The sequence below is a fragment of the Phalacrocorax carbo genome, chromosome 10 (genome assembly GCF_963921805.1).
Source record: "Phalacrocorax carbo chromosome 10, bPhaCar2.1, whole genome shotgun sequence".
Classification (NCBI taxonomy): Eukaryota; Metazoa; Chordata; class Aves; order Suliformes; family Phalacrocoracidae; genus Phalacrocorax; species Phalacrocorax carbo.
Window position 1 is genome coordinate 1,799,654 of NC_087522.1, and position 25,703 is coordinate 1,825,356.

A 25,703-nucleotide genomic window follows, 5' to 3' on the forward strand; every position below is an offset into this window, starting at 1 on the left:
GGTGGGAAATGCTGCCCAAAAAGCCCCCCCCCCCTTCTCCCCGCTCTCCCCGCTGCAGAGGTTACCTGAAGCTGAACCAGAGGGAACAGCCCCAGTACAGGGCCTGCGGCACGGCCACGTATCGCACCAGGGCCAGCGCTCGGCGGCGTGGCTGGTGGTCACTGGCAGAGGAGCGATATGGAGCGGAAAACTGAGAGGGGGAAAGAGGGACTTGCCATTATTATGAAAGTTTGACTCTTCCCAGGCCAGCAAGAACCCACTGACCGTACGAATATTTTATTTCTTTTATGACTTAGAAACACTCAAAACACAACGTACACTTAGAGTTCTGAAACAGCTCTGCACAAGCTAATAGCATCACTTCTGTCCCCCCCGCCCGTCGCTTCACAGTTCCGTGTGCAGACTGCACTCGTCTTCATCTCCGTGGCACGGGCGCTGCCGGTACCCGGTACCAAAAAGCCACGCTTCCCCTTTATTGGCAAAGCAGGAGATAAAGTACTCACAGTATAGTCCAGCTTACATGGTTTCTCCCAGTTTGGTAGTGTAGTGTCTGATGACCATCTTACCGCAAGATGGGCGACGTGATCCCGCTCCGCCTGTACACACGTGCGCGGAAAGGACCGCGTGTTACCCGCGTCCCCAGGAGGAGAGACTGGCGCTAGGCGTTAGTGCAACAGGCAAAACTCGGTCAGAGGTGATGCCCCAAGACATGTCAACAGTCTTTCAGAAAAAGGGATTTACCGGGTGCACAGAGAAGGGCAAGTTACCCCCAGCATCGCTGCAACCAGCGGAAATTCTGCAGCTGGACCCAGAAGCCAGGTCTGGCCTCTGGCTAAACCCTTGCAGGCAGCCCTGTGGGTCGGCCTGTTCATCGCGAGCGGCTCGTGCCCCAGCTCGCTGCCACTCCGCTGCGCCGGCGAGCGGCACCCGCCTCCCGGCTCTGTGTGACTTCTGGCAGCAAAATCATCCCTGCCGACTGAGGGAGGGTGTGCCGCGCATCTCTCGAAATCGAGACAGACCCCTCGGAATTTAAGCAGCGTGTTTGGCAGGTCACTTGAGAACCCAAATTAGCTCTTACCAGAGCTGGCAGCAGAGCAAGTCTGAGAGCCTGAAGTGCTGAGAGGTACCAAGGCCTGGAGAGGAGCTGGGATTCCAGGGTGCTTAGAAATAGTGACTGGATTTTCAATACTTCATATTTCATTCCCAATAAAGTCGTCAAAATCTGCACCTTCCAACTATGTGATGAACTGCAGAATATCATACTTTGCCTGCTTCCACCAGACTCTGGCGTGGAAGGAGTCCAAAGAAAGGTTCTGCAAGAAAGGTCCCATCAGAGACGGAAGCCTTGAAACAGTTCAAACCAAACAAAACCAAAAACACGTAGAGTTTGTCCTCTCTTGGAGCATCTGCTGGGGATACAGCGTCCTCACTAGACAACAGAGGCGGGCCGAGACAGTGAAACGTTCGAGTCTCCCGGTACGGTTCAACGCCGAGTCCACGTGCGAGCAGCACAGCCAGGCTGCGCCGCCAAACCCCGCTCCTCTACGTCCGTGCGGCCGCACGGAGTCAGCACGCAGGTAAAACGCTTCCGCCGCCTCGTCCGCCCCAGGACAGACGCGCCGACCCGCTGGGATCTACACGAACTCTGTGAAGTCGTCCACCGAGGAGATGAGGCGCTTCCTCTGCCCTGTCTCGTAGGTGGGTGGAGGGTCCTGAGGGATCTGGGGAGGGGGCTTTGTCGGAGCAGACGGATGCATCTGCAGGGGAAGGCCAGGGGTCTGGTACTGGGTTTCTTCACGTAGCTGAAAGTCAAACGAGAACAGCTGAGCTCCATTCTCTCTGAAACGCCTTTCACTCTTGGTTTGGGCAGGGCAGGGCAGCTTGTCCTACCATCCCTAGCAGGGGGCCGAGGGGGAGCAGCTCTGTGTCCAGACATTAGGGCTCCCAGACCCTTTGCCACCAGGGAAGCTGTTTGGAAGCTCGCAAGGCCAGACCGACATCGGTACCCTTGTCATTCCCACGATAGCTGGATTCTAGCCTTCATACACATGTTCCTCCTCTTACTCAGCAGGGTTTGACAGCTGATTTTATGTGCCTTATTTGTAATAAGAGTCTAAGATAGAGCCCAGTTCTAAACACTAGGAACAAAGAGCTTTACTTACCCGGTGCCTCAGCCTCTTGATGTGACGTAGCCTTGCAATCCATTTGGAGGGGTAGGTGTCAGTAGGGTTGGATCGACTATGATGAACCTGGGAAGCCATCTGATGTGGGAAGGGCGGGGGAAGCAGGGAAAGAGAGGAGGCACGTGAACATAACCACGACAATAAAATGAAAAGAACGTTTCAGTTTGACAGCGACTGAAATACAGCCCTAAGTTAAAGCTGTTCACGTGCTAACTCTGACTTCAAGGTTGGCAGCAATAACTGAAGCAAAAAACGGACTTGCTTTAGCAAGCCCTACTCATCTCCTTGGAAGCTGGTGATGGACCAAAACACCAGCTATTTGAAGACAGGAAGTCTCCGGGAGCTCAGGGGTACTCACGTTCGCGTGCAGGGCCATCTGACGGGCTACAAACGGCAGGTTCTTGTCGGAGATGATCTTCGCGACACTCGTGTCTACAAGACCCTCCATGTCTTTGTTTTGAAGGAATAAGAAAAAAATTCTTGTAAGACAGCGAAGAACGAGCCAAAGGTTGCCAGTAACGAAATAGGTAATTGATTTAAGCCTGAGGAATTGCATGACAATCTCAGAAGGTCCCATTGAGCTCTACAGCTCCAACTGTAACACAGCTTGCACTGCAGCTAAACACAACTGCCTCTCAAATTCTGGCTGCTCTGTACAGGTTTGAGGAGAGCCTGCTGGGCTCTTCATCACACGAACCAAAGCGCAAGCAAAAAAAAAACACCCCACAAGTGCCCCTTTGGTACGAGGAAAGCAAACGCCCCTGCAGATCACTGCGCCAGCGCTGCTGAGCTCGCACGGAGCCACGCAAGCGTCAGCTCCTGCAGTGCTGGGCAGGACAGCCCAGAGCCACGGGCACCTCCACCTCGTACCTCCTCCCGTGTCCCCACGCCCTTGTTGGAGGGACCTGCTCTACTCTGCCGGTACTTTGTCTTAAGCTCGAAGACAGTATGAGTGGTACAACGGGAAGATAACCCTTGTCTTGGGGAAGAGACACAAACAGGACACAGCCAGACGTAATTGGGCAGCAAATCGGTTTCAGAGAGTTTCTCCTGGAAGTTTTTACTTTTGAAACATAAAAACACAGCAAAGTGAAGGCAGTTACTGCGCCACCAATACAGGAAAGACTGAGAACAAAGGCTGGAGGGATTCCTACCTTTCCGACACTGCAGCGTCACCAGGTTGCAGTCATAGTCCAGTGGTGTGATGATAACATGCACAAAATTGAACTGACCCTAATGGGAAAACAATAAAAGAGTCACCTACGTGTTACTGGCAGCCATCGTGATTCCTGTGAATGCCATCAACTGACACATGTGGACCCACCAAGGCAAATAACCTCCGTTCATGATGTCAGCACTGTTTGCTAAGATACCACGCATCGGATTAAGGTTTTACAAACAGCCACGGGCCCGTTTTACAGCACAGCCACAAGTAAAATCTTGTACCTTTATTGTTCCCAGTTTAAAGTCTTCTCCAGAATCATTGTAAACGATAGAAACGAAATCATTCCCGAGGTGCCTCTTCTTGTCACAGCGGTATTTATCCAAGTCCTTTGTGGGCATCAGAGTAGCAATGTGGAAAATGGCTGAAGGGGAAACAGAAAAGCCCTTAGGCTGGCCTGGGAAAGCAGTGCTGCGAGCAGCAAGGGTCAGCACGCAGCACTCGTCTGGAAGACAAAGTAGTACCAGCACCACGATAGGGAAAAATAGGAGTTGTGCTCCCTCAGTGGGTTTGTCCCCACTTGCGACAGCTGAATCCGGTCCCGCCGGACGGCTCCAGCGGTACCGGAGGCACAGAGCGCAGCGGGCAGTGAAAAGGCAGCTCTGAGAGCTCTGCTCCTTGGTACCCCCCTGCAGAGTCTCCCCCAGCACCAGGCTCAGCGAAGTGAATTCAGGGCCTGGCTTTCAGCACGTGCCGGACGTACGCTGGAAGCAGCGTCCTCACCGCGCTGGGGTAGGTGTCATCCATCCGTTCACAGAGAACGAACGGGCACCTGCAGAAGGGCTTCTGGGTAGTTTTTCCGTGACCACAGTAGCACGGTGAGTAGCACCTGGTTTGAGGAGGAAGAGTGAAATAGCTTAAACCAGCACCTCCCCTAACTGAGCTCTGCAGAGCACCAGGGCCACGGTGAGTAACCGGACTAAGTATGATACGATGACTGGGACGCACAGAGCTCCACAAAAAAATTTGGGAAGTTCATTCCAGCTGGTTGGATCCTGGATGATACCTGCACTGCTTGGTGCTGCAGGAGCTCCGTGGCACTGCAGTTCAGTTAGGAACGACCGCAGTAATGACAACCCTCCCCTTTCAGCACTGCTCCTCAGAGGCATGATCAGCAGAGCTTTGGCACGCACACGCTACCCTCCGTTAACAGCCTTCGTAGCAGCTCAAGAACAAACAGCTAATTCTACAAACCTCTAGACCAAACCATAGTGACCTTTAATAGAGCAGACTATTTTAAAAGTCAGTGATTTATTCTTTGCTTTAATAAGGCAGATATGCACCTCTCCCAGACTCTAACACATGGCTCGCAGAGATAGCAGAGGAAAAATGGGAGGGGAACAGAGCCCAGGTCGTCTTTACTACATCCCTGGAAAGGAAAGAGTTTGTAGAAGGCAGGTCAGTCTTAAGATGAGACAAGACCATCCTTCCAAATTCTGGAGCCACCTTACCTTGCATGATGTCATCGTGCCAACAGTAGGTGAACTGTCCATCCTCCCCACACACGTCCAGGCCACCAAGGTAAATTTTATCTGGCTGACAGTCTTTGAGCTCAATGAGCTTCCCTAAGCCAGTCAGGAACTCCGTATAGCGGTAGGATCCGTGTTCGTTTGACAGAATTGCGATTTCATTGTTGCTCTAGGAAATAAGAAGACGGGAGTCCCACACTGAACACTAAGAGCACTCAATCAGCACGAGCGATTAGGTTATCACTTTCCTAGAAGGGCTTCGTGCAGGCACTGATCTTTAGGGCAAGAAACTAAGGAAAAACAAGGTTACTGCTGTAAGAGAACAACCCCTCCCTGGAAAGAACACATATTGTATATGCTTAATTAGCATGAATCTAGACTCCTTTCTTTTTGATCAAGCGCTGTTTCATGTTTTAATATTTAACCTAAGCTTAGGGACGGGATATCTTGGCCATCAGCGATTATCCATTTAATCAAGAACAAGCGTTCCTTTTAGGAGAAAATTAAGGAGAGCTGGCAAGAGAAAATAGCCTTAAATTGTCCTTGAGTAACACGCGGCCATACACAGGTAAAAGAAGTTAGGGTACTTTGTCTGTAAAGGCCACCAAAGACCCCTGAAGAGAGGAAGGCACGCGCAGAAGAACCTGAAGCAGAGCCAAGAGGAGTGACTTAATGCCATTACACAACCTATGTAGGTTAGGATGAACATGTATTAGGCAGAATATGTATGGACTTATTGTATAAATATGATAAGGCAGCCGGCTTCAGGGTGCTTGATTTGTGGAAAACGATCACGCACCCAGGCTTGCGCAGCCCTGAAATAAATTAGCGATGTCTCTCCCGAGTGTGTGATTTTTAGAATCACAGAATCACAGAATCATTAAGGTTGGAAAAGACCTCAAGGATCATCAAGTCCAACCATCAACCCAACACCCCCAGGCCTCCTAAACCGTGTCCCCAAGTGCCACGTCTGCACGGTTTTTGAACACCCCCCCAGGGACGGTGACTCCCCCACCTCTCTGGGCAGCCTGTGCCAAGGCCTGACCGCTCTGGCACTAAAGACATTTTCCCTCATCTCCAACCTAAACCTGCCCTGATGCAGCCTGAGGCCGTTCCCTCTCGCCCTGTCACTGGTGACTTGGGAGCAGAGACCGACCCCCCCCTCACTCCAGCCCCTCTCAGGCAGCTGCAGAGAGCGAGAAGGGCTCCCCTCAGCCCCCCCTTCTCCAGGCTAAACCCCCCCAGCCCCCTCAGCCGCCCCCCAGCACACTTGTGCTCCAGACCCTGCCCCAGCCCCGCTGCCCTTCTCTGGACACGCTCCAGCCCCTCAAGGCCCTTCTTGTCCCGAGGGGCCCAAACCTGAGCCCAGCACTCGAGGTGGGGCCTCCCCAGGGCCGAGCACGGGGGCCCCATCCCTGCCCGACTCCTGCTGGCCACACCACGGCTGACACAAGCCCGGGGGCTGGTGGCCTCCTTGGCCACCCGGGCACTGCTGGCTCGTGCTCATGGCACACTGGGCAACGGACACGCTTTTCGAAAAACACTGCAGCAGCAGGACAAATCTCGCAGCTGAAGCAGTGGTGCCTGGCCTCCTGCTGAGATGGGAGCGTTAAAGGACGAACGCATCTGCACACAGCTCACCTGGCCTTCCCCAACATAGAGCACTGCAATCTTGTGTGTGTCGTAAGAAGGAATTTGATCCAGGAGCTGCACCGATCTTTCAAACGTCTACGATCAAAACATTGGTCACATCTTTAAAAACTCACCTCCGCACACCCACGGCCCTCCCCAAAACCCCGTCAGGACAACGAGAGCACGACGTAAGCGCAGATTCCTGACCTTCACTAGCGTCTTCCCGCATGAACGCTGCCCTGCTCTCTTCTGCAAGGGCGCAGTGCCTCATCACGCCAAGGCACACAGCAGTGCTGTACGGCGCCTGTCACCACACTTGCTTGGTTTTATCCTTCAGATGAGATTAATCTGGCAAACTGCAGGAGTTACATGCACTTGCCGTGACAAATTCCATCGTATCTTCATTTAAGCTCCAGGCATGAAAAATCATCATGTCTCTTGCTCTGGAGAACATTTTTAGCACACGGCATCACCTCACCTAGGCCCCGTACTGCCTGACCGCCCAGACCTGAAGTGAGGGGAAACCATCGGCAGGTCTGTGGTGCTCAGCTCACAAGAACCCCATTCCAGCACTTCTCCAGGAAATTTAGCACTAATTTCTCATATGGCCACAGAAATCTGCTCGGCCGCTCCCAGTTACAGGGAGAGCCGACAGGTTTGTCTGCTGACCTTCTGCCTGTATCACCTAACGCTCAGTTTTCATCCTGCACTCCTCCTGCCAGCAAAAAAACCAAAACTCCACAGATCATCCTCCCTTCTGGCTGGGATTCTGAAACAGCACCAGCAAAATCTCCCAGTATCTCAAATTCAATCCAGAGCCACAAAGCGGGAGCCACCAGGATGGGGTACGGAAAATCTCCCGCCTGTAGCACTGTTGGTAGGAAACACCTTTACATCGCACCACCTGAGCTGGGCTTTCATCACTATCATTTATGTTCAAAAAAAGTAATGAGGTTAGAAAAATTAACTACAAGAATTGAAAAAAAAAAATCCTTGCCTACCTCGTTTGGCAACAAAAGGGGCTTGTTGTTTTCATCGCCAAAGAATGGGGAGTGGTACAACTGTAAAAACACAAAGCTAAGGGAGAGAGGGGGGGGGAAAAGTCCTGTTACCATAAAAACTAAGACAACTTTCATCTGTCGTATGTGAGAAGGTTACGTACAGAAGAAAAAGAGGAGCAATTAACATGCTAACGGAGTATTATCTTCCAGAAACACTTCAGGTGCCTGGACTGCCTGCAGTTTGTAACAGACCCGTCATAAAAAGCAACGGTTATGTCAAACAGCGGCAGCTGCACACGTTCCCCGTTCAGAAGGCAATCTTTGCACAGAACGGAGTAGGGATGCGCTCCTGCCGCGCAGCTATGGGGGTACCGCTAGGCTGGCAGATAAAGGACTTTACAGACATTTGCATTTTACCTGCCCTCAAGATTGTCTCATAATGCAATTTTGGACAACTACCAATATCTGAAGTTCAAAAAGCAACTATTAGAACCCACTATTTTCCTGCTTAGTATTTTGCACATTATATTTCCTGAACTTCAAGGCTAGTAATTCTTCTTGTTCACAGCAAAATTAACTCTAGGTGACCTCCACTCAAGCATTTGGATTCTGAACTGGGATAGCCTAAAAACATGAGGAAACTATTTATCTATTTCTTTCGCCATTTAAGAGACCTGTTTCCTAAATCACAAAGTTAATTTGGTGGTAGTGGGTTCAACACATCTGCATTAGCTACTGAAAAAACAGGCAATTAATCTTCCTTTTTAATCGGATACTGTTTTGTAGGTCCCACAAAACCAGCAGAGCACTTTAAGCGAATCCAGCCATGGCTGCAACAATTCTGAGCTCACCGTTTCTACCTTCAGATAAGCCCCTCCACCCACCTTGGGTTTATTCCAGGTACTTTCTCAGCATTGGAGGCTGCTGTTCTGCTCTTGAAGGCATCTCTCTCGATCCTTTTTCCCCTCCTTGATGGGGCTGAGTCAGAGATGGTGTATCCTCGGGGCCGGTGCCCAGAGGGCGAGCGAGGCGAGGTGACAGGACCGGTGCCATCCAACCCGCCTGACCCAGTCACTCTGGCGTCGTCCCCCTTGCCCAGCCAACTGCCCAGCCCTTCCCCTTCGAGGTTCCCAGACTGGGATTTTGATTTCACTTCTGTGCTCAGCCTCCGCGTTACTTCTCTGCCGTTTGCATCTTTGAGGACCTCCTGCAGTGTCTGTAGCTCAGGGGAAGAACTGGACTTGCTGAGAGGCTGGGACGGCTGGAAGGAAAGCTCCTCCAGCGTTCGGCCGTCCTCTGACGGCAGGACTCTCCCGATGGGAATTCCACCCTCCACCAGGTCTTCCGACTTCAGAGATTTTTCTTCTTGGCTGGAGGTTGAGGAGGACTTAAAGAGGGAGAAACAAAGACGAACAGTTTTCCTGACATGCAAAATAAAAGCTAACAACAGTAACGCTCGAGGCACCCGCTGACGCTTCCAGTGAAAGCTGAGGGGAAAGGTGCCAAGTACAAAGGAAGGCAGATGGAAGACCCTGCAGAAAACAGGCATTTACTGCTGCTGCTCTGCACGCAGGCCCTCACAAGCCGCCCACGCTCAGTGACGACTCCACGTGCATTTTGCTGTCATCAGTGAGATCTTTCAGAGGGTGCCAAGAGGGGCTCATCTGAGCACAATTCTCCCCCGTGTCTGAAGACGGGGCTGCCGTATAGGACAGAACTGGTTAACCTGTTTCTTCTTACCCTGCTATAAGACTCCTGGGGTTTTCCAAACCTTTCCTCGCTCAGCACTTGCTCGGAACATGAAGTCTCGATGTCCTCGCTCTCTGGAGACTCAGCCGGGGACTCGGTTTCCTTTAGCTCCATTTCCGACGGGCTCCCTTCCTCCAGCACCACCGCTGACTCTATCGAGACACAAGGCAGAAGAACTGAAGTCTGTAGAGAGGCACAGACCGGCAGGCCCCCATCCTCTCCTCTGAAGTACCAGCCTTTTCCCTACGGGATTTCAATGGAAGGCCATATTGAATGAGTGCTCTGGCTCTTTGATTTCTTGTCATGTCAGACTTGCTCCTCGTTCCCCTTTTGTATGGAATAACTGATCACCTTACCCTCACAGCAAAGGGCTGCGTCTGCTTTGGTCAAAATAAGCGCAGTTGTTTCCAATTGTTACTGACGAACAAGCAGGGGACAGAATGAGGAAATGGGACCTTGTACATCAATGCTCGGTTATCAGGACAGACAGGAACTACAGAGATGGAAGAAAGTACGAGACTAGCATTAAAAGTCCGTCATTATCCAGGCAATGAAGACATCGGTTCTATGCAAGTGTGTAAATAAAGTAAGTTTTTCTCGTATTGAAATGCAATGCTCCTGTGCCTTGTAGCGGCCTAGAAGGCGGTAAGAAACTTTACTAGGAGCCATTTACTTGCAGTTGGGCAGTTTTCCTAGTATGTCTCAGTAGAAGCAAAACAATTCTGCCCTAGACATATGAAAGGACAAGAGAGCAAGAGTAATACACGCACTGCAGCAACACTGGGAAACCTGCACGTGCCATCTGAGCAGACAAATGGTTAAAGAAACCACACTGACAAGAAAGCTCCTCGGAAGCCCTGCCTACGGTGGAGGAGGTTATCGCAGCATTTAACGTTGTCTCTACTCCAGGCAGTGACCCTGAACCACAGGGATGAGTCTGACCAAAGGCTCCTCTTGGCCTTGCTTTTTGTGTCCTGAGGAAAAGGCTGGAGAACAGGAGGCTTCCCATTACGCAAACAAGGGACTGGAAGACCAATCTGAAAGGCCAAGATTTGTTTTCCAAAGTAAAATAAAATAAAAAAATTTGCACACACACACAAAAAAAGAAAGAAAATCAGCAAAATTAAAAAAAAAAAAAATTACTAAAGCAGCTTTTCCTGGATTGATTTCAGCTCGCAGGACCAAAGTTATTTCAAAGAAGCAATTAAGAGTTAGCATTGCACACACATACCTTCTAAAAAACGAAATAAACCAAAACAAACCCAAAACAACGTGCTGATCTGGTTAGCTGTCCAAGCCAGAACACACCTGCATTTATCCAGTGTTTCCAAGCATCCCTAGCTCTTACACTACTGCCAAGACTGCTGGTGTTTTTAAATAACGCCAGAACTCACTAATTATTCTTTAGGTGGGAAGAGAATAATATAAGCAGAGAGGAGAAGTACAGAAAAATATTTTACTGCAGCATCTCTGTGTTGCTCTAAGAGGCCTCTGTCAACAGCGACCGGCAGGTAAGAACACCCTGCTGCTCTGCAGAGAATTTTCCAGTGAAGGAAAGAAGGCAGAAAGACATTTCAACCCTCTAATTAAAATCACAAAGCGCTGCAGATTATCAAAGCAATGCAGGTGGGGTGCTCACAAGGTATGCAATTTGATCTCCACTTCATTTAATTACAAAGGCAGTTTTACTGAAGCAGAGAAAGATTTTACACGACTGTAGAGCCTCCAAAAAACTAGAATTTAGCAGGTTTTTCCCTGAAATATGTGTCTTCTTTTTTATTTAAAAAACTTTTAACCAGCATTAACTGTAATGTCAAACTTTACACACATATATATAATCAGGTACATATATATTGTCTCCTTTTATCTGCTCTGCGTCCAATTCTGGCCGAGCAGCATGGGACTTCACTTCAGGGTAGCTTGTCCTGTGGCACACGGCGCTATTCGGAGAAGTGGGAGCTTTTACATTTAGCAGAAGACAAAGCCAATTGTAAAATGAAGGTGAAAACCAATAATTCAATTAATCAAGCCACTCAGACGTTTTGACGGGTCATTTAACGCTGTGCCTCATGACTCCCGATCCACCCCAGCTAAACCAGAAGCTGCTTTAAGAAATAGTCTGCGCTTGCAAATGTTGGATCTGGCTTGGACTTCTTCATGCTAGTCAAGATCCCATTTGTTGAGAGTAATGAGACTGGGTACAGACAGGAGACATGGAAGGGGAAAATGAAGTATGAGGGATACATTTTCTATGAATCAGAGGTGTTCTTCTATGGCAATACTTTTTTTATTTTTTTTTTTCCTTAAAGATATATAAATATACCTGCCCAGGATATGCTCCTGTGCAACTTCCCTTGACAACTGGACTGGTACATGGAAGAGAAAGAGGCCACTGCAAAGGGAAATCAAGTGAGCAGCTACATCAAAAGGAAGGAGAGACTATATGAAAAAAAAAAAAAAATTAAGAAGCACAGAGTTTAAAATGTAACCAAGAGCCTATTTTAAAATAAATAAATAAATAAATGAAACCAAAGGAAAGAACAAGCTGGGGTAAGCTCGCTAGATGCCAAAGGGATACTTTAAGGGCACAAGGTCTCAGCACGAATAAGGAGGCATAAACACATTCAAACAACGCAGACTCGAACTGCCCTCTCTGAAGAATGCACCTTCGGGCGATTTAGGAACAGAGAATTCCTTAGCGATGTCCTAGCACGCGCAGGACACCAGCCTGAGCTTCTCCTGAGCTGCACGCTTTTGGCAAAAAGATCGTTTTTAAACCCACGGAAGAGCCTGAAGAGGAGGAACACGGATAAAGACTGACACAGCTTTAACCACTAAAGAGGAAGAAGAACACGCAATATGACAACCTGACAGGAAAACTTCGGAGCGTTCCTTCCCCAGCCAGCTCCGGCGAGGCCACTGCAGAAGCGGCGCTAACACGAATGCGGCCTGAATTATTTTCTCGGCCTGCCCCAGGAGTGGCATTCAGGTGGGTGCTTCTTTCGACTGACCGGTTCGCACCTACGTACCGCGGATTCGAAGGAGCTGATAACAGCGTTCAGGGATAAGTATTTAAATCTTTTTTTTAAAAAGGTGATCACTTGATTTCGGCACTAATTTTGTGTTTACACGTGCCGAAATCCTAAAATCATATCCTGCCCTGTTTAAAACAAACCTGAAAACGAGCATTTTTACCAGATTTCCAAACAATCCATACTGTTGATGCCACCTCCCCAGAAGCGCCTTGTCTGCTGTTACCACTGCTCAGTTTCGATAGCGCTAGCAGTGCCCAGAGCCTCAGTTTTAGATGGTGTTGATAAGAGCTCCGAGCAGGGGTTACCTAAAGCTTTCAAAATCGCAGCTGCTGGTCAACACTAACCTCCCAACATTAGCAGCTCTTTTGGAAAGTGAACTAGCACCAAAACAAATATAGTGAAAAGCCCTGGCCGCTATGTTAAAATAAAGCCATCAAAACAAACTCAAATGACTGAACTGCACCAGTCTGAAGGCTAAACAGTCTTTTTAAGAGGTAAATAAATCCACAGCCAACAGGACTAGCATTCTGCTATCTCATGCTTTAAAAGACGGTGGCGGCTAACCGACCCTGGCTGGCAAGGCTGGTAACCTAGCGCGCTCAGTGCCCCACACAAACTCCCACACCGAAGACAAATGGAAATGGAAACGCTGCATGGGAAGATCCATCCGCATGTGGGATGCCCAGATCAGCCCCAAACAAGTGGAAGAGGGAAAAGGTCCAGGACTTGTTCATTTTCATTTAGGAAACAGCATGAAACACGTTACTCCCACAAAGAAGCTCCATTACTCCTTTTACTTTTCTTTTAGAAAGCGGAGTACTTTTCTGATCGAACATCAGAAGGAAGGAGGAAGGGAATTTTCCACTGAAAACTCCTACGGACAAGAACCGATTCCCCTTCTCGTTGCTACGTTATTCCTCATGCTACTAACTTCACTGTTCTGAAGACCTGCAGTAACTTCAACAGACTTCAAACCGGCTAGCGACAGCTGTGCTGGACACGCTGCTGGCTTGACATCTCTCACCTGTGTTGGAACGCTGGAGGAGCGATGGTTTGGCTGTCCCGGTGGCCAAGCTGGAGGAGGGGACAGAGAGGGATTTATAGAGAGCCGTTTCTCGGTGTTCTTTAAAACGCTCTGCAGCCATGAGTGCATTAGAGAGCTCTTGCAGGGGCATATTGTTAATATCTGAAGAAAACGGACTCAGTGGGTTCTCCAGGCTCATCAGCCAGCTTGTGTTACCTGAGAAGAGAAAATTAGGGAAGAGTATTAAGTGCTCCCAACTCCAGAAAGTTTATAACTCGCATTGAAAAAAGCATAAATTGTTTTGGATTTTGCAAGTAAAAATCAAAACGGACCGAGTTCTCCGTTCTCCTGACAGTTGGCAGAATCACTTGATTAGTTGCCTCTTTTCAGTAAGTAGCTCCCAATGCTCTGTACTCTACTCCCAGCTCTTCAGAAACCATCCCTGGCAACTCATTACTACAGCAGATTCCCAAAAGGCATCCAAAACACTCAGGTATTTTAATTAATGATACCAGATCAGTTATTTTCTCATGAAGCAACTTTCTGCTGAAATAAACAATTCCCTGATAATGTTGTGTAACATACCAGAATGCAAGAATTTTGACCTTGAACGTGTCATTACTCCTTCCCTAAGAGCAGACACAGCTAAGCAGCTGCTCTAGCCATAAGCCTCATTCATCTCGAATCTCGCACGGGAAGGTAAGACACAGCACAGACAGATTTTCAAGACAGACCAGACAGCAGTGATAAAATGGAAAATGCAAAGTAGGGTTGATATTATCTGGCTCTATTTCTGTAACAGTACTTAATATACAGATCTAAGTCCTTGCTTCAATCTTTTCACAGGTCTTTTGCAGATTTAAAACACTGAAGAGTGATTTCGAAGAATCAAGTATCAGATGTATTAGTTTCAAGAGGCAGTAAGCAATAAAGAGATCCATTTGCAACTAAATATGGATTTTTCTTCTTCATTCAGGCTCCGGTTCCTTAGCAAGTCAAAAGTGCTCACTCCACACTCGAGTAAAGATACCTGTGGGTCTGCGCACTAGGATTTCTGCCCATCCCTGTGTCAGCAGCGGGACATACGCAGCTAAGTTTGCTTTTTCTTTCTGCAGAGGTGTCTGTGGAGCTGGATTAGTCTTCTCTGACCGAGGTGCAGGAGCGGGAGGACTCTGCGTCCCTTGGGAAGCTGAGCCGCTGGGGAAATGGGAGGCTGAGCTGTCTAAGGCACCAACACGTAAGGCATGACCACCTAGCAAGACAGACACAAAGCAGAAAGGAGAGCCATGCTTAGTTACTAAAATATCTCTAAATATTACTAAAAATATCTCAGAAGTAATAAGTCTTTTAGGCTCCTCTAGCAGCTGCGCTCACAATACCAGGAACCTAGAACTTTACCTTGAATGTTTCTCATAAACCATGAGGTTAAACACAGGTGATTCTCGCTGCAAGTGCTCACCACTTAACCGAGCACCAAAGCCTTCCTGCAAGGAGGGCCAGGCAGGAGCACCACCGCTCCTGAGGCCAGCAGCTGCTGCTACCTGCCCGCTGTTAAATACCAGACAGGTCCAGATTCTCAAATTGGTTCAGACACAGGTCTCTTCCGTAGGCACTTGGACCCTTAACACTGTGACACGGACCCAGAAAGGGCAGTAAGACTCCAGGATAGGAATTTACCAGACATGGATCGGACTCTGTTGCGAGAGGTTCTGCAAACCTGCTGCCCAGCTTGAGATTCCAGTTTTGCTGGCGCTTCTTTAGTTTGTCTCACTTGCAAAACCGGGTCTGAGCTGTGGAAAAAGGAGATATTGATGATATTGAGAGAGGAATCAGTCATGCTGGACAAGACATTTCTCTTCTGGTAAGAGGAAAATCTGAAAAGATGCACCATAATAGTGGTTTAAGTGACTTAAGTGGAAATTTCTAGAAATGGGAGCAAAAATCACCTTGATTCCGCGCTGCCTTGGAGCTCTCCAGAGTCTAGGCCGAGCAGGGACCTCGTCCCTGTTCCAACGCTTGTAGTGATGGTCACCAGCTTGTTACCAACCAGCCACGTCTTCGTCCTTCCGCCAGCCAACAGAAACTCACCCACAGGAGATCTGGAAACACACTTGTGATGAACGCAGCTCTCAGGCTGCAGAGCGCAGAGCCTACACAGGTGCCTTGTTTCATGGAACTACGCAGGAGGAACTGCCTGCTTTCCTTTACACAGCGTTTTTAACATACCCCCGGTCATCAACATACAGGTTATTCATCAGGATAAGGAATGAGCTGAATTTAATGTCAATTGATAGCAGTACTACTAGACACACATCACACAGCAGCCTCGTTCAACCCCAGACACACATCACAGAGCAAAAGGGAATGAGCCTCGTCTGAGCTGTGTGTCTCCTTCTGGGAAGGGCTAGCAAGAAAAGTAAATGCCCTCCATCTGAGGGCAGCTGGCAGGACACTCAGTTCTGTAGCAAAGACTGCAATTATCCAGCAAGGACACAAAGCAAAGCACTGCTCACAGACAGCGTGCCTTCAAGGCATCTCCTTCTGACAGTTCAAGGCTGAGGCAAAGGCTGGTTGGCTCCAATGGACTTCTCTCATCTAAGCTCATATTTAGCCAAGCCAGATTTTATCTGCGAGGAATGGCTTCAGAGCTGGGGCCTGCCAGAACCTCAAATGTGTCACGGTAATTTTCCACTAATAAAGCGAAATACGAACCTCAAACAAAACCATCCCTCCCACGATCACCGACTGACCCCTACCTCTTAGGCACTGCAGTGAAGTTTGAAAAGACGTATCGAGCCATCATATCCAGGCAGGTTTCAGTGAGTTCCAAGTGGAGATTTTTTAAGTTGTCATCAGCCTGAGCCATTGAATTTTCATCTGCAGAGCCCAGGCTTGAACTAGTGATGGACGTTTGTATCCGACTAGAAAAGAATGTTTCCAACTGACAGATCACATTGCAAAATGCTTGATCCTGTCACCCGAAAGACAGTGCGATGCAGGAGAACCTGCGATACATGCACGTGCCAGATCAGAGAGGTGGCCAGACGTTAAACCCAGGACATAATCCAAGTATTTTTGGATCAGCCTCATGTTGCGCTTTGTAGATTGTTGTTACAGAGCCCATGGTTTATCTTGAGAGACTGAGAAACATTTCAATGTCCATCGGCTGACTAGGTCAGGCCAGCGCTCTCTGATGTTGGGTGGCCCATGGGCAAGTGCACCAAGCAAATAGCGAGTGGCAGCACCATGCTTTGAGTTCGCTGATCTACAGTGAGGGCAAGCGTCCCGCAACCTGCGCGGCTTCCCAGGCAACGTGTTGCCCATGAGCCATAAATCAGGGCACTCTAGACAAAACTCTATAATCCTGTGGACGGCTTTTTTATCTGTTGCATCCCTTTCATAGATGGATTTTTTTCCCCCCTCCAAATTCAATAGCTATGTAAAACCTAATTTAACTTGAAATAGAAAAAAATTGCACTCTGAACAGGAAGTTGGCACACAAATAGAGAGCAAGTCTGCCTTCAAATCGGCCAAGTCAGCAACGTGGTTTAAAACAATTGCAATAAAGGCTGGATTGCAATGTTTTGTAAAGACGACTCCTTAAGCCATCGTAATACAAACTAAGCCGAGGTACAGCCAAGTTTTTCATGACATGACAACTTCTTTGGCATCATTAAGGGTTATTATCTGAATTTTTAGTTGCTACCGTTTACATATAAATGCAAGAGAAGAAAATCACCTAATAGATCAATGGGGATATCAGAGAATGAAGTGCCAGAATTGTATTCACAACTCGGTTACTTCAGTGTTCTTCCCCCAGATACCAAATAGTTATCGTCAAAAATAAAACCACAGAAAATAACGTTCCACTGACAGCAACCCTTACAGATTACGGCACAAGCCTTCAGGTTCAGATTTCAAACCAACGTGTTATAGACAGCAGTTTAAGACTCAAGGGAAGCGATCCAGAAGTACGTTTTAAAAACTAGCATCAATTGCTTCATCTTTCAAGTCAGCAAATCAATGTCTGCAATCAAAACTTGTTTTCTTTAGTCGTGAAAGCAATAGCTCCGTATGGGCCAAGCAGACATTTCACTGCTCTACAGAAAGACAAATCAAGGTTTTCACGGCATCGCACTTCAGACCAGAATACTTCTGTCCGCTCCCTCTGCCTCAAATAACAAATCCTAAACTAAGGCCAGAACTATTCCTCATAGTTTGGGAGGAGGGCCTGCACATAAGTTTGCGGAGTATCAAAAGCCTCTCCTGGGGCGAGTCACTGAAGAAGGCTGAAGGTTTAGCGAGCTGTAACCAGGACACTCACTTGCACAGAATGCAACCTTTTTCCTTTTTTTTTATGTTTTGGTGGAGTTTGTTTTTCCCCCCTTCACCAACTTTACTTTGAAAACAGAAATTTTTGTTGCTAAAGCATCAGAGAATAGGGCAAAGCAACGGCACACAACACAGGGCGCGATGTGACAACCCGATAGCCGGCGTTGGGAAGCCACGGGATACCCACGCTGCTTTCCCAAAACCTTTGACTGTGGCTAAGGCCGGTTTTTTATTGCGTAACAAAGTCATGCAAGCATCCCACATGCAAATCCACCCTGCTTCCACCCACCCTTGCAGTAAAATTTCCAAGTGCTGAGTTGCTCTTGGATTCTCCCCATTTAAAGTGCCTCTACCTGCGGACCACATGTTCAGACACACTGATGCTGCGGGATCGGAAGGCATCAACTGCAGAGGATTCTTTCAGCTCTTTCACTGGAGGAGAGTTATTCAAGCCTTGCTTTGCATTTTTGGCTAGTCTTAAACTACTAGGTGGAGAAGCACCAAGCCCCAAAAGAGGTCACAGGAAGGGAGGAAATCATTGTAGGGATGTAGGTTGAAAGATCACAGGTCACAGGGTCAATATTGGGGGATCCCGGAGGGTGATGTAAAATAAAACAAATGCCAAAAAAGGAAAACAAAAATTAAAACGTACAAACAAGCAGAGCTGAAAGCATTAAAAAGACAAAACACATTTTGAAAACAAGATTTTAAACGTGCTACAAAACAAATGAAATTAGTTGCAAGTTAAAACAAAAAACTGATTGAAATGGTAGTTGGAATACTGCGCTGTTAAACAAAGGCAAGAGCACCTGAATACTAATTTGGCACAAATTTCTCAAGGCTGAGAAGTTTTGTGCAGTTCAACCACCTCTTGCGTTGCCCCAACTCACCGCTTCAGCACAGCTGAAAACCTGACTACTTCCACAGAGACCAGATCCTAAAACACTTTACCAATACCAGGCAGCAGCACATTTTTCTAAGGGACACGTCTAAGGAATTTTCTAAGGAATACGTCAGGCATCCCTATCCCTGTTAGGCCTGGCCCAAATCCGAGCTTCCACCCTGAATCACAAAACCACCCCGGGCCGGGCAGCGGTGCCCCTTGGCTCTGCTCGAGACACTGCGGGAGACTCAGCCCGTCTATACGAGCCTGATCCTTCTCGCGCTGCACAGACAGAAGGGCAAGAAGACAAACACCCTCTTGGCTGTTGCTGACTGCGCGAGGCTTTTCTGTCAAACAAGCAATCTTATTTCAGGTGGCTCGAGGTAACCCACTTGACTTCCAACTGGAACAGAAAGGAATATAAGCCTTTACACTGTCAGGCGCTAACCACATGTGGGAGATGACAGCAATTAACATCAAAGAGGCACTTTAATTAGTCGCAGCTGAGATGCAAGCCTGGCTCAGTACTAATTGGGACATAACAGTTGGTCCAGCAGTCCACGTCCCCATATATAAAATGCAGACACTAATTTAACCCTCCTGGCTGTTTCTAAACGCGATTTATTTGCTCCTCCTTTCAGTGAATCATTACGTTTCGGAGAGCCACCTGGAGGGATCTGAATTTATTTGTCCTTCTTCTCCCAACAACCTCCGACAGATCACTTCAGGCCGCAACTGGAGATGTGACTGCAGAGAGCACGAGCCCATACTCCGAGATAATCACCCACACTGACAACAAGCCATTGAGCAACCTTGGGAACCGCTGGGGTCCTGGTCTCTTGGAACACCCAGCACACCTCAGCTAGGGCACAGAAACGTTTATTCTTTGGGCTTAAGGAGTGAAAACCAAGCACGCAAGCTTCTCAGGCAGGGAAAGATATCTGCTTAAAGCTATTTCCTCTCTCATTTAGCCAGAATCCAAGCTCAGACAGACTCAGAGGCAGTGGCATCCTGCCATTCTGGCGTTTCGGGTTGCTGCCTGAGTACAGCCCACACTCCTCAGCAGAGATTTCTGCAGAAAGTGATCCAGCAGCGTTAGCAAAAGCCTTTAGATACAGTAGTATTCCAACCTGGTAGAATTTAACAGGTTTTTGGAAAAAAAAGATTAGTTGAAATTCTAATTTGAGAGATGAGCATCAAAAGGCTTCTCTTCCAAGGTTCTGAATGAAAGAGGAGGAGATGGGAGAGATGAAACACAAAACAGGGTTTACAGCTACAGCATTAGGGCAGGGATGGTGTTTCTTCATTGCAAGATACTCTTTGAGCCTTGCAGTTAAAGTAGAGGCACTTTCCCCAGGGTTCAAATGCCACTGAATGCTTACTGCACATTAACACTGAAGCAAGTTAAGTGAACCAATTTAGGTAAGCCCTGCAGGTAAAAGGACGTTCAAGAAACCCTGAATGCCTTCCAAGCAATACTGTCCTATCCCAGCAAATGTTACTTTGAAAGACTGTTGCCAAGACACATTCTGACTCCTACAGACATCAGGCTTTGCTTAAAACTGACATAATCGCTTCAAAATTTAAAAACAAAAGGATCAGGCCACCCAGATACGTAGAAGACAGCTGTCTGCCACCCAGCACAGACTGACTGGACAGATAACACCACGTGAAAACACAGCACTGGTGCTCTCAATTTCTACAGGTTGCTGCTAATCACAACAATTTCTCTGGCAATGATTTAAATAGTCGTTACAGATCAAAAGGAGTTAACACTGTCAATATGAACAGGGTATTCTATTACTTCTGGTAGCATTGTACTCACGCACATCAACCTGAAAGAACTGCTGATTTTCAAAAATTAACATCAGAAAGCCCCACACCTTACTGCAAAGGCTTACAGAACAGCCAGTGGTGCCCTCGTACGTACTGTGAGGCTGTCACCTTGGTTTGATTCCAGCTTCTTACCAACCTAAGTTTGTCTTTTACCAGTCCCCTGACCTAAAGAGGTTTACTTTGCTTGCTTAAACGCAGTCAGACTTTGGATACCCAGACCCAGCTCCTTCGGAAAAAACACAGGGAAGGGGGTGAGCACTAGAACAGGGAACACCAGACCCTGCTGGAGTCAAATATAATTTACCTTTTTGGCCTCTCATTCAGGCTTGTACTGCGAGCCCTAAAACTGTCCTTCTCCGGCGTGTCATCAAAGGAAAGGAGGACATTCGAGCGCAAACCCTGCCAGTTGAGAGAAACAGGTCACAGTTTCAGTGGCTAGGACACGCAGCTGAAAGACACGCAAGAACTCACAAGCGGTTTTGAGCCAGATATCGACAAGAAAAGGAGAATTTTTCTAGCTTCAAACAGAACCTTTAAACTTCTCAAACCAGTTTTTAAGTCATCGTTTTTATGACGTACTGTTTGATTCAGTAGCGCCCATTACCTTTGTAATATAGGGGACAAAGTCCTTTCGGAAGGGAAGGCGACACCGAATGAACCACATCGCTATCACATGGTGGGCCAGGCAAACGATGTACTGGTTAAACCTAAAACAGCAGAAGGACCTCCACACAGTTTAATGCTGCATTACGATGCCATTCCAGAACTGAGCAGAAGGGCTTTTCAACCTGAGAAACGGAACAATTCCTTTACCTACTCTAAGTACAACGAAAAAAACGCTCAATTCTCTTCAAGAAGAACAGATATTTTGTCCGAGGTGAATATGTCCCTCCTTCAGAAAACGCCTGGCGATGCCAGAATGAGCAATATCCTATAAATAACCTTGACCCCAGTACTACAAAAAAAGCATGTCTCATTCTCTTAATTTTACAGATGAGGAAGAAGAACATTTGCTCTGAACTTACTTGGAAGGGTTTGTGTACGGCAGGGAGATGGCGAACACACTGGCGTACTGCTCTGCTGCGAAGTTCCTGTAGAGATGAGGCAGCCTTGCTAGAGCTAGAAGAGCGCAAGAAGAAAACCAGCACAGGTGAGGTGCAAACACAAACTATTCAATATCACAACTCAGTTTAATTTGAATTGTTTGGCTCCTACTAAATCATCAGCTGACATGGAACTTAACACCATGGTGTAATTTCATGCTATTTAAGTTATAAGCAGCAAGGTGGGGAAAGCAGCTTTGTATTTCCCATCGCTTTATGGCTGCACCACACAAAGCACGGCTCTTCCTTCAGTGTGTACAGGTGCTTTCCATAGAAAACCAGTAACAAACAAGAGATGATCAAACATCTGTATCCTGAGGACATGCAAGGGCATCGCCAAAACCCAAGAAACCCTTACAATGCATTCCATTGGACCAACACAACCAAAATACCCACATTCAGCGCAAATACATTTACAACTGTAGAAGATGAAAAGGAGAAGAACTTTACAACTTACTTGAAAGAAATTCTAGGAGAGGGATTGCCATATTGGCCGTAGCGGAAATGTGGGTTAACTTGACTATTAAGACAGGGAGCGCCTTTATGATGATGTCGGGCATCTCCACGCTACAGACAGAGAGCGCCACCACGCACTGGTTTGCACAGCGATAAATAAGACCGTGTTCCAGGCAATACACTATTTCACGCTAGAAGAGTGAAAAAGAAAACAAAGTCATAATACAGGGAAAGAGAAAACCTCTGATGTACTGGCTCCTGACTTCAGTTAGCCTGGCAGAATGGTTTGCAAGGTGTCGCTGCTGCAAGGCCTGCCTGACGCACAACGATTCTTAGCCAAAATGCACTAACACAGAACCCTAAATACTGCCGCTTGTGTTCTAGGGCAAAATCTCAAGGTTGGACTTCAATCAAGCAGACATTTTAGAAACTAATATTTAAGTTTCTGATGAAACAGAATTTTTATGTTCACCAGGGTCTTCCAGCAGAGGGTAAAGTCACTCAGCATCCTGCGAGGGGGGACGGGTATGGTTGGAGACCACCGAACCCAGCTGACCGGACAGTTACTGCTGCACAAAGTCAGCAAGTATTCTTTTCACCCCTGACCCCACCCAAAATACAGCAAATGCAGCTTTTGATAACAGAAAAGGGCAGCGTTACCTTGCACTTGACTCTCTTAACCAGCTGGCATGAGAAAATGCTCTCCTATACAGGCTCAGGCCCCGTCTCCCCTGCACCCCCTTGCTTTCCACATACCTGTTTAGCTTTGTCCAGATAATTATGGTAAGATATTAATGCCGTCAGTACTGGAACTACAGCCAGATGCAAATCAGTGCGAGAAAAGCCTTCTGGGGTACCATGGAGCCTGTCGGTAGTCTTTTTGTCTGTGAGCTGATACGTCACACAGTAAGTTGGAACAGTTCACACTAAAAATACTCTCTGAAAGGCAGTAGACAGGCACTGCCCGTAGCTCCCTTTTCACATGTATACATAGATACACAGAGAAAGACACTTGTTATTACCTAATTCTGCACCTAAAACAACCCTCACAAAAAGGGAAGGTGAGTGAGGATTGACAACCAGCATGCTCATCTTCAAAATACTAGACTGGAGGAAAAAAACAACCCCAAAACCTCGCCACCCCAGCCCCCAACTCTCAAGCAAACTAAGGATTTGGTGATTATACATCAGTAGGGTGCACGGCATTACCATGTAGCTCAGTGCAGAGGCCAGGAGGTCTATGTTACAAGGAGAGGTTAAAAATAGCACTTTATAGCGGAGGGATTCAGGTAATTTGTTGAGCACCAACTTCAACACCTTCCAGTCCGTCTCCTGGAAAGGAAGCAAAAGTTAAGGTGGAAAATTTTTGTACGATTTCAGTTCAGTTTGAAAGTAAGAACGATCAAATTTCAGACAACAAGCCATTTCCTAGGCAGATGTATGTCTTGTCATGGTAGCTACATAAAAAGAAGCAGCATTTAGCTGTCACAAGTGACCTCCTGCCTGTCATCCAGCTCTAGGTGCAATATTGGCACAGCAAGCCGCAAGACAACTTGTACCCAGATCTGACTGAGCTCAAAAAGAGCCAGAATTCAACTCTCCCAGCCACTAGCACAAATTAACTTCCAGAGCAAGACAACCCCTCAGCACAGAACGATGTACAACACTAACAAACAATGTATATTTACAGTTTATTAGTGACCGACACATTTTATCAGTTCTCAAAATACTTCAAAAACTAGCAGTAGGAGGGTTTCTTTTAGTTTCAAACGCCCTGTCAGAAACAGGATGACTTATTTGATCTAACAAACACATTATTTGGCCCCGTCTGCTCTGAAGCAGAGTGAAATGAAAGCTCTGCTTAGTTTCTGAAGAGCTGAACTGGTGCTCCCGCTGGTGGTTGTAAAGCTGCACAATTACACACAGATTCTGCCCAGGAAGGAGGATTTACTTACTGCTTTTCAGGTGTTGTTTAGATACCCCGGGATAGAATTCTCTAGCCGGCTGGTTTAAGTTGGCATTTTTCCCATGACTGTCATTAAGAGTGGACGTACCTGCTTCAAACACTGCAGAAGGACACCAAAGACCATTGAGTAGGGCAGATGCCCTATCCGAATCGTGGCGTTCTGAGAAGGCACACTGGGACTTCCCGAAGGCGGAGAGAGCGTACCAGTAGGCTTTTTCTCAGAAGCCCTCTTCTCTGCTTCTCTACAACACGGAAAGGGAGAAAAATGCATGGAATGTAAAATCCAGATCAGAAAAGCCTATTCACGTGACCTACAATACTACCCTATTTGGTAGCCAGTTTAATGACCAAACAACAATATAAATTGCATTTTCAATTAAAAAACACAGGATTGCCCAGTAGACGGACAGCAGCGAGCCAGTTTGGTCAGGTGAAGGACTTTTCTAACCAGGCCCCTAGCAAATTTAGAAAGATATCTTTTTGGGGCATGTTACACAAAGAACTTCAGACCAAGCTATAAAATTAAAAATAGCTGGATTTGTACAAATCATTGAATCAAACCTTATGTGAAAACTGGTTTCTGGGAGGAGATGGCCAATATTTTTGTTAAGTTTTGTGAGCAGGAACAGAAATGTCACATCTGAGATTGAGAGCTCTGTAGCTAAATGATTTGTAAGACAAATTCACCAATGAGTTATCAGCTGAGATAATCCCAGGCTGTAACAATAGGCTTGTCTAGCAGCTGACTCATCAGGATTTGGAAGATTTAGAAAAACTGCTGATTGCTAGTGACGAACCATTAGGCCTGTGCAGAAATACCAAACAGTTTGGAAAACAGCTTTTGCTGAATGCAGTGAGAAACTTACACAAAATCACATAGACAGTAAGGGCTGAACCTCACTGCTCCATCCTTGTTGGCAAGGCCAAGACGGTGGAGGGAGTCAGCTCGAAGCATCAGCAGGAAATCAAATACCTGTATCAGAGAGGGCACTGGAATCACTCAAAACCCAAGCCAGTGGAATACTCTCCCACATCCCCCCTGCAATACAAAGGGATTTTTAATTGGTGCTGTGGCTAGTTCTGTAGGAGGCATCAATTCTGGTGTTACAGTACACGTGCACACTCCCATTAGCCAAGAAACATTTAATTCTACCTCTGGCAAGCTCTAGAGCACACATACCCCACCTGCCACCCAAGAATTCCAAAGGCAGCGTGCAGCTTTTGACCTGAAAGCACAGGTTCCTGCTCATACCTGCAACCTGATGCTGCTAGCAACGGCAAGGCTGTACGCATATATATAATGGCGTTGGACGTGGTGAATCAGCATCTCGTACACCCGCATTGCATGGCTGGAGGGTAAGCTGTAGAGTTTTGTCTGCAGAGGAACGGGAACACAAATCAAAAGGCAGACTGACACTTGTTATTCAGAAATGTGTATCTGCACTGAGAATTCAAGAAAAACGCAGCAAAAACTCACTCCTGAAAGTGAGACAAACAGGTGGCGCTGCACAGAACCTCTGCAAAGGCTCCAGGGCAAATCTGCCCCGCTCCAGAAGGGCAGTGGCTGGAACAACCAGCTCTTAGCAACGGCTTAACCGTATCTCAGGACACGCCACCCAAGCACAGTGGATCTATTCAAGGTTATGAACCACTCCCCTTCTCCTAGTTTATGACCACATCTGCCCCCCACACATGAAAACGCGCTCACGTTCATTGAACAATGGAAATGAAGAAAATAAAACATTTGGCGAACAGCCATACGGTAACCAAAAGCAAAAGAAGTGACTGAAACAAGAGTTAAAATACTAAGTG

General features: G+C 47.3%; 1 protein-coding gene across 8 annotated transcripts in view; it reads right to left on the reverse strand.

Moving 5' to 3' along the window:
• Positions 1-260: 260 nt before the first annotated feature.
• The window catches only part of TSC2 (TSC complex subunit 2), a 35,817-nt gene continuing 10,374 nt past the window's right edge, over positions 261-25,703 (reverse strand). For 2 of the 8 annotated variants that reach the window (XM_064461368.1, XM_064461364.1), the window contains exons 17-42: positions 25,144-25,266; positions 24,758-24,864; positions 23,980-24,133; positions 23,135-23,257; positions 22,682-22,816; positions 21,927-22,116; positions 21,392-21,485; positions 20,971-21,073; positions 20,671-20,765; positions 18,001-18,132; positions 16,072-16,236; positions 15,262-15,414; positions 14,993-15,105; positions 14,346-14,567; positions 13,316-13,531; positions 11,580-11,648; positions 9,248-9,408; positions 8,392-8,894; positions 7,508-7,583; positions 6,516-6,602; positions 4,857-5,043; positions 3,630-3,769; positions 3,338-3,416; positions 2,542-2,633; positions 2,163-2,261; positions 261-1,802 (exon numbers count right to left, since the gene is read on the reverse strand). In XM_064461368.1, the coding sequence (XP_064317438.1) occupies positions 1,635-1,802; positions 2,163-2,261; positions 2,542-2,633; positions 3,338-3,416; positions 3,630-3,769; positions 4,857-5,043; positions 6,516-6,602; positions 7,508-7,583; positions 8,392-8,894; positions 9,248-9,408; positions 11,580-11,648; positions 13,316-13,531; positions 14,346-14,567; positions 14,993-15,105; positions 15,262-15,414; positions 16,072-16,236; positions 18,001-18,132; positions 20,671-20,765; positions 20,971-21,073; positions 21,392-21,485; positions 21,927-22,116; positions 22,682-22,816; positions 23,135-23,257; positions 23,980-24,133; positions 24,758-24,864; positions 25,144-25,266 (3,786 nt within the window). In that variant the 3' untranslated portion in view covers positions 261-1,634. Of the gene's footprint in view, positions 1,803-2,162; positions 2,262-2,541; positions 2,634-3,337; positions 3,417-3,629; positions 3,770-4,856; positions 5,044-6,515; positions 6,603-7,507; positions 7,584-8,391; positions 8,895-9,247; positions 9,409-11,579; positions 11,649-13,315; positions 13,532-14,345; positions 14,568-14,992; positions 15,106-15,261; positions 15,415-16,071; positions 16,237-18,000; positions 18,133-20,670; positions 20,766-20,970; positions 21,074-21,391; positions 21,486-21,926; positions 22,117-22,681; positions 22,817-23,134; positions 23,258-23,979; positions 24,134-24,757; positions 24,865-25,143; positions 25,267-25,703 lie in introns of those variants that run through there. The other 6 variants (XM_064461365.1, XM_064461369.1, XM_064461367.1 and 3 more) reach the window with 6 other exon arrangements.